Consider the following 8298-nt stretch of genomic DNA (forward strand, 5'->3'; position numbering starts at 1 on the left):
AACTCCAGAAACTGCTAGGGTATCTTGCAAAGAGAATCTCAAGGCTAAAACCATATGAGACAGCTGACAGCAGTTTAAGAGACCATATTCTAGGGCATAACAGAAAACTATTTTGAGCAGAACAACTAATTGGAATTATATTAACTGACCTGTGTGGCTGGTCCACAGTTATCTAGAATTCGTCAGTGACTTAGAAATCAAAACAGCAGAAACAAAAGTTTATCCATCCATATGCTTAAGGAGTAGCACAAGTCTGTGGGGATAAGCTGCGAAAATCTAAGACTCAAAACAAGGCAGAATCTATCAAAGTGCAATCAGGGCAAGAAAAGTATCCCAGAGCTGCAACCGAAGCAAGAGAGGCCAAAGAAAATAATAGGTCTATTACTGAACAGATAGTAAAAATGGGTGGTAACTAAAGGGTAAATAAGGTTCTTGTCTTTAAAAAGTGGTAAAAGGAGAAACTGAAGAAACTTACAGTCAGCCAAACTTTCATATCAGGGAAGAGATTATAATGAATGTTACATACTTAATTTCAAAAGAATCTATAGGACAATAAGACGATAAACAGTCAATATAGTCTTGTCAAGATCAAAATATGTCAAAGCAATTTCCTTCCTTTCTCTGACATGATAGCTAGCCTAATAGATAATGAGGAAACAGCTGATGTGACATATCTTGAGTCTAATAAGGCTTTTGTCCTGTGTGACATCATTACAAGCTCTTAAGGGAACATGGACAAGACAAAAAGTCACTGTAAGGTAAGCGAACAATCATTTGAAAAGCCACACAGTACCAGCTGAAGAGGACCTATAAGTACTATTTCTCTCAAGCATCTACTCAGTACTTTTCTTGACATGGATAACAAGTCAGACAATATGATTTTAAAAAACTGCAGATGATAGGGAGGTTGCAAATGCTCTGGAGAACAGGATCAAATTCAAATTGATCTTGACAATTAGAGAAACAGTTTGTGGATATGAATTCCAAATAAAACAGACAAATACAATGCACTCCATTTAGGAGACCACTCATTGCCTGAGCCTCTCCAAAACGTATCAACCTTCATAACAAAGACCAAAATAACAAGCCCTTCAAAAAAGTTTCAAAGCAATACGTCTACACTTATGATATATCCCTACAGATGCTGCACAGTCTCACATGGTCAAGCCCAAGCCAGCAGGGAGCTATCCTTATAAATTTCCATTGTGTTCTGCATGCATGAAAAGAAGAAATAAGATACAGAGACAATAAGACCTTCCTAGACACTAGGATTGAAGAGGTGAATTTGAAGGTAAGGCAGTAATTTGAATAAGAGCACTGTGATGCTTTTGTAAAAAAGAAAATTAAAAAAAATCATTTTGGCAAATAATATATGTGTGGGTGGAGAGAAGACACTATTTTGTTCTGTTCTGCTTAAAGCTCAGGAGGCCTTAGCTATGGAAAATAGCATCCAATTTTGGTTAACACACTTTAAGAGGGAGACAAAATGAAGACAGACCCAAGAACAGTACGAATGACAGAGCTTAGAAACATGAACTACAAAGGGAGTTAAATGGAAAAGAGAAGCTGCTGATGCAGCCTTCCCAAGATGTAAAAGGTTCTTGGAAAAAGTATTAGAAGTAGAAAATACTTTCTAGGTGTAAGGAGAACTGATCCCTAGACATAATATAACTATTTATAATGCACCAGATATAATAGTGTATCAACTACATATAATATGTATTACACAACCTACTTAGGTTGTGAAATAGCCTTAACGAGTTTGTTTTTTGTTGTTATTTTTTTAAACAATCAGGATATAAAACCATATGGGATCATCCAGATAGAATTATCTTGCCTTTGAGCAAAGGGAGGGATTATAGGATTTGTATGTTCACTTTCTGCCTGATATATATGTGATCCTCAATACAAACCTGTCACTTCCAAATGATGCGTAATAATCACAAAAATAGGATCAAGAGAAATGAACTCATTACATTTACTTATAGAATATAGCGAACTGCTGTCACTGAAAAATGGAGAATAGCAAACCTGATCAACAATGTCGTTGACTTTATCGCGCTCACAGTCCAAAATCACTCGCCTTTCCTTTTTTACCTCTAGATCTTGAAACAGTGAACGGTAAGTTTCATCTTTTCTGTCATTGTTAATATTTCCCACATTGATAGCAGTCACTTGCCATTTCTTTTCAGCAGCAGAATCCAGCACAGCTTGCAATGTTGATAAGCCTAGTGAAGCACAGGAGAAAACAGAAGATGTGACTGATAAAGCTTCAGGAATAACAAGCTTCTAGAACGTGATTCATGAGATTACTTATTTAAGATTTCCCTGTAACTTGTTTGACCTGTCACACATTGTTAGGACTCAGAAATGAAGGTATGTGTGTGCCCAATCAGTTCTTACTGCATGAATTTTTTATTTACATCACTGCGAGGAATCAGGGTAGAACCTTGTAAGGACAACCTCTTGGTTTTGCTTCAGCCTTCTTCAGAATGGGATTTTGCTAGTTTCACTGATCCACTGCTGGAATTCCACATGCTGGGAAAGAGGTCTTCTAGGAGAAAAGTGATCCAATTACGGCAAGAGGATCAGCTGCTTATTATGAAATGCTATTGAACTGCTTTTGTTCTCAGTGCTTGAGCAGTACCGTATTTAAACCCAGACCTCACTGAGGTCTATGGCAAAATTCCCATGTTCTGCAGTGGTGCTAATGGAGTTTTTACTTCTGTTGCCTACAGTCATATCCCTGATTATGAAAGAAGATGTGCCGAGATGTGGTTTTCCATACAGGTAAGTAGGCTCAATGCTAACACCTACAAGCAGTCTACAGAAGTTTGCTTCCATTTTATCCTTTTGGCACGTTCCTGCCAGGAATCTGTAAAGTCCGTAGAGCTGCAACTGCCTAAAATATATTGTAAAATCAGTGAAGATTTTACCTGACTTTTATTTTTCCTTTTCAAGGATTAAATAACGGAGTATAGAAACATGAAAATTACTGCTGGAAATGAATTTCTGCTATACAACAAATATCATTTTAACAATTTCCAGCAGTACAGGAATTAGCAGTACAGGAATTGTTATGTTTAAATTCCTTCCAGAGAATTCTACATAATTCTAGAGAGCAATTTTGAGGCAGCTACTATTATAGAAAAAAAGAAAATTAGACTTTCGCACAAGCCAACTGACATTTTTGCACATTCATCTCCCCTGAAACCACAGAACACCAGGAGTCATTTCTTTGAGACAAATGTCTGACTTGGTGTGTAAAGTAAGCTTCAGGTATAACTCTTATGAGAAATAATAGTGGTTATGCCCATAAATGTAGAAAGAAAGCACTAAGAATTAATTTGTCTCATAGTTTGTAAAGACGTCATTAAATTAAGACTGGTCAGTGTTTAGCAGTTCAGCTTTATCAGTGAAAATGGTAATGACATACAGCACTATACAAGACTGGCCATCAGCAAAGGCAGAAAATGGCAGGCTTCCAAAAACATAAATTCAATGATTATCTCAAATAGTTCTAGTTTTCTATGTCATCTTTAAAGAAGACTGACATGAAGTTTTGTATGTCATGCAATGAATATTTATTTTAAAATAATAGATAACTACAGTCCAAGGGTACGTATAAACTATTTATAGCGTTAAAAATAAATGTGGAGAACTGCTAAAAGGAAAAGATGATTAATGTAAGCAAACTAAAAGACATAGGGAATATCTTAAAACATTAAGAAGCACTAAAATAAGTCTATACCTAAAAATAATGTTTTAAATGGTAATTTAAAATAATTTAAAAAAACAAACCACAAAAAAACCCCCAAACTGAAACAGACATAATCTGAATCATTGTTTCAGATCTCATTTAGTAGATTTCAGGTCCTCCAATCTGTCTATATGTTTCCTCTGAGTTAAACAGAATCTCAGTTAGGCATAAATTAATAAGGGTTTTTAATGTTAACACCATCCATTACAAATGGTTTCTATATTTTACTCCTCTGGTCTTCCATTTTTCCTAGGGACTCCTTTTTCTTGGGGTGCTCTCTGCAGAGACGTCAAATGGCTGCCTGGATTTCTTGCTTTTTAGAGGTGGCAGATTTGTCATCCCCATACAGTTTAGTTTATTTTGATTGCAATAACACATTGCAAAAGAATGAAAAACAAACAAAAAAACCAAGAATGAAAAACAAACCAAAAAAAAAGCATTTGCAGCAATACTCCTGTGGACATGGAAGTATCTGGAGAGTGTGAATGGAAGTGGGGCTCTGCAGGGGAGAAAACTCCAACAACTTCAGTTGCTTTTTTTAAACTGCAGGAATACTTCCGTTTGGGAACCTCATGTGCCTGAACATCTTTTGGTTATCATGAGACAAACTCTTAATTCAGTGAGCTCTGAAAAGGAGGACCGAACAGAGGCTGAGTAAATTAGCAATTCTGTTACAGATAGAGCCCTCCAATAACATCACTACTTTTCCCAAAGCCCACTGTTTAGTACTGGCAACACAGAGAAGGCAAGGAGGGTAAAGGACACTAATCCACATTACATGAGAGCAACTGCCATATTAAGCCAGTAATAGCTTGGACATGCATATACTGAATGGCCTCACTTCTTAGAGACGTGAATGAGATACGAAATTGCCCTGCTCTTCCCTCTCCTCCCGCAGAGGAGCTGTAAAAGTAGAGATAAATGATTCTTTTGGAATAAGTCATCAAACTAATTCCTATTAGCTTTCACAGCTTCCATGAAGAGTAGGTCTCTGCCTTTTTTATCTCACTCCTGAAGGTGGAAACATTTTAAATTATACATCATTCCTGAATTACATGTCACTGTCACTACATTCACACTTATGCAAAAGTGTTCAGAGGAATTGTGGACCCTGTGTATTCAGGGTTTGATGTCAGTGTTGCTGACTATATACTGCTTGACTCTGCAAGTTAACTTTGTGCAATCAGTGGGAGCACTGAGGAGCAACGACTTACTCAACATAAAGGTAGGAGTTTCATGCCTTGGAGCTTGTTATCACTGAGGTGCCTTGCCACAATTAAAAAAAGTAAGAAAAAAAAAAGGAATAACCAAAGGGTGACTACAAATAACCATTTCATGCTGTTATTCCTGGCCAGACTCAGCAAGTGCAGCTTGCAAGAACTAGGTGTTTTTCAGTATTTCCTAAATATAAATCACACGCAGGTCACGTACTGCACACTGCTAGCTGATTGACAGAGTATTGGCTAAGCAAGTAGTTTTGTATCTGTGGCAGTGGCTGTTTCTGATTCTAATGTGAATTTGAAAAGGATCTGCCAGAGAAATGGGCTTAGGGTTCATTGTCCCACATGACTTTGGGGAGGCTGTTGGAGGCTACATACCAGCATTGGTTTTTCTAACTTTAGTGCTTACAACAGTGATAAAGAACTGTCTTGAGGACATCCCTTCAGCTTCTGAACAACATAATGTATAAAATAGCATCAGAATGCAGAGAATCTAGTGTCACCCCATAACTCAAACCATGGTGTGGTATAACCATCCTTTAAATCTAGTGGCATTTTACCATTTAATGTGCACTTAATATTCAACTCTGACCAATGAACATGTAGGCGAGCCACAAAATAGTGTTTTTAAAGGGAACAGGAGAAGGTAAGAATAGAAAAAAGTTAGCCAAGGACTACTAGGTGAGGAGAACCTGAAAACAGAATGACAATAATGGAATTCCAGAAAGGGCAGTCAAAAAAAACCCACTTCTGTATAATGCTGCTGCTTCTGAGAAAACTAATTAATATACCACAATTTGCAAGTGATTTTTCCCAGTTCATAAACTGTTATATTATTATTACTACAGCCATAAAAGGGCTTGACTTTTTAAGGACTTGAGAAGGCTGTACTGTGGAGTAAATTGCTCACAAGCAGTGGATTTGGGTTTATCAGCAACAACAAAAAATCTAAGCTCAACAGAGGAAAGGAACTTGAGTATTTATCGAAAGCAGTCTCCAAAGAAGCAGGGACTGCATCCAAGATTCTTGCTTGCTTAGTGCCCAGCTATCGATTTTTCATGTGTGGAGTGCAAATCTGTGGTAGTAGATTGCCCTTCATGCTCAGGTGTTTTTTTTTTTTTCCTTAGATGATTCTTCAAAAAAAAGAAAAAACTTTTCATAGGAACTGTTTTCAACATGTGATTAATCTCACATTGCTTATCAGCACATGCTTGCAAGTCTATTAATACATACTGTAATAATTTCATTCTCATTTAAACATTTTTGTTTCTGTCCCAAAAGCTCATTTCTAAATTTAAGCTTACACTTACACTTGCTGCAGGTAAATATTCCTTTCCTCGTTTACTTTTCTAATACTAATCCAGCATTTCAGTGAGATACATCTAGCAAACAGCATGCAGATAAAAAGTACCACATCTTACCTCTGTCGCTGTCATACAAATATGCAAACTTGGTCCACTGATAGTACTCAATCAAGCTAAGAAGAGCTCCCTTGAGGTCAGGTCTCATCTGAATGACAAAGGGATGTGTTCCATCTGTTGGGAAGCTGGGAGTTATGAAGGAGACATGAAGAGTCCCACAGAACGATGTTATGGTATTTACAGACTTCTTGTCATAGAATCCAAAAATAGCAAAGACTCCTCTTGAAAACTGGGAGCAGACTAGGAGGGAGAAAGAAAAACAATTAGGTGGGAGAATTTTTTCAAAAAAAAAAAATTATTGAAAACTCCATCATGTATATATTTATGAGAAATAATGAAATTGTCTGATCACAGAAATACCAGGAGAAAACAGTAATACTCTGCTATGGAGATTATTATTTGTTAGTATTATTAATCAGTAATATAAAGCTTCCGTTACAAACAGCAAAAAAAAAAAAAATCAGAGATGTGGTTCACATTTCTAGACAATTAATTTAGAAATAAAACTCACCAAGTTATTCTTAAATTCAGTTTATACTGTAAAGAATAGTGATGCAAACATCAATGGCAGCTGTAATTTATAAAATGAGTCATTATGACCACACATACTATTATGGAAATAGGTAACTTTTTGTCATGTTAAAAATAAATTGGCTCTGAGGTCAAGACTCACTGAGGTTTTTCCAAAATACCTTAAATAACTTTCCATTTGGGGAAATATAAAACCAAAACTAGAAGCAAATCTATTGACAGCAGAAAAGTAAGAAGTTGATTTGCTTTAAAACCCTTCCGTTTCAAGGCGTTATTTTAATTCCCCTGCTTTGTAGGGCTCAGCAAAACCTGGTCCTTCTGGATGACACTTGCGGTCATGCTGCAGAAAGAATAACCTCATAGGTGTAAATAACATGCTGATTATTCACTTTTTATCACTGGAGACAATTCAAGGCATCTGATGAATGCTACTGACCGCCACAGCCTGTGTAGAAGAGCTAGTTCTGGGTTATTCTCTTTGACGCTGCAGGCTATACTAGTGCCTAAATTCTAAAACCAGGGTACAGTAAGGAAATGTTCATCTCTGATTAATGCTCATTTATCACCTATGCATTCTTTGGTTTCCACATCGTCACCTTGAACAAGAGACATCCTTCTAGAGAAAACATCGAGTCAGCCTGATTCCAATCCCTGCTACACCTGACCTGCTTATAGATATAAATCACAGTGTAATTGAAGCTAATTTTGCCCAGCTATTTAGTGCACTAATGCTTGAATAGAATTCACATAAGGGCAAAAATAAACTGACTTATTTTTAACATTTCTCAGATTTGAATTAATGCAGTCTTTTCTCTTTTAAAGTTATCGCATCTTTAATTTTTTTAAAACATAACATCCCTTTATGCCTATTATTATTCATTGCTATTCTTTTTTCATGGCTTTGCCTATCTATCTTTGCTACCACAGTCACCTCTCATACCCTAATTATTTCTATACTCCAATTAAAAGCACTTAAACAGTATGGGTGAAATTTTGAGCCTGCCAGTTTCAACAGCTATCACCTATTAACTTTAAGTAGGTCTGAATTTCACCTCAACACAGAGAATACAAGTGATTAAAAAACTTGATGAGTAATACTCCTTTACAAAAGGATGCTGCAGGTTTTCCAGGGCTAGGGTACAAGATGGTCAGACCTCTTCCGTTCCAACTGCAAATCATTATGTAAAGTTCCAATATTTATCTCAAGTGTATTTAGGGTATAACACTGCTCATGTTGAACAAAGGTTTCTGAAAAAGGCTGTGAATTTTCTGAATAGCTTTTCTGTTTAAGTTACTGAACTCCTTGTTATATTCCAAATCACTCTGCTCTCGCTGAGACAAAACCAACTCACTACCTCCCTACACA

General features: G+C 36.6%; 1 protein-coding gene across 1 annotated transcript in view; it reads right to left on the bottom strand.

Moving 5' to 3' along the window:
* Positions 1 to 7544, bottom strand: part of GRIA2 (glutamate receptor, ionotropic, AMPA 2) — a 53308-nt gene extending 45764 nt beyond the window's left edge. The window contains exons 1-3 of the mRNA XM_009325329.1: positions 7499 to 7544; positions 6402 to 6641; positions 2032 to 2228 (exon numbers count right to left, since the gene is read on the bottom strand). Of these exons, the coding sequence (XP_009323604.1) occupies positions 2032 to 2228; positions 6402 to 6641; positions 7499 to 7544 (483 nt within the window). The remainder of the gene's footprint in view (positions 1 to 2031; positions 2229 to 6401; positions 6642 to 7498) is intronic.
* Positions 7545 to 8298: the final 754 nt, after the last annotated feature.

The sequence above is a fragment of the Pygoscelis adeliae genome, unplaced genomic scaffold (assembly GCF_000699105.1).
Source record: "Pygoscelis adeliae isolate BGI_AS28 unplaced genomic scaffold, ASM69910v1 Scaffold170, whole genome shotgun sequence".
Lineage (NCBI taxonomy): Eukaryota > Metazoa > Chordata > Aves > Sphenisciformes > Spheniscidae > Pygoscelis > Pygoscelis adeliae.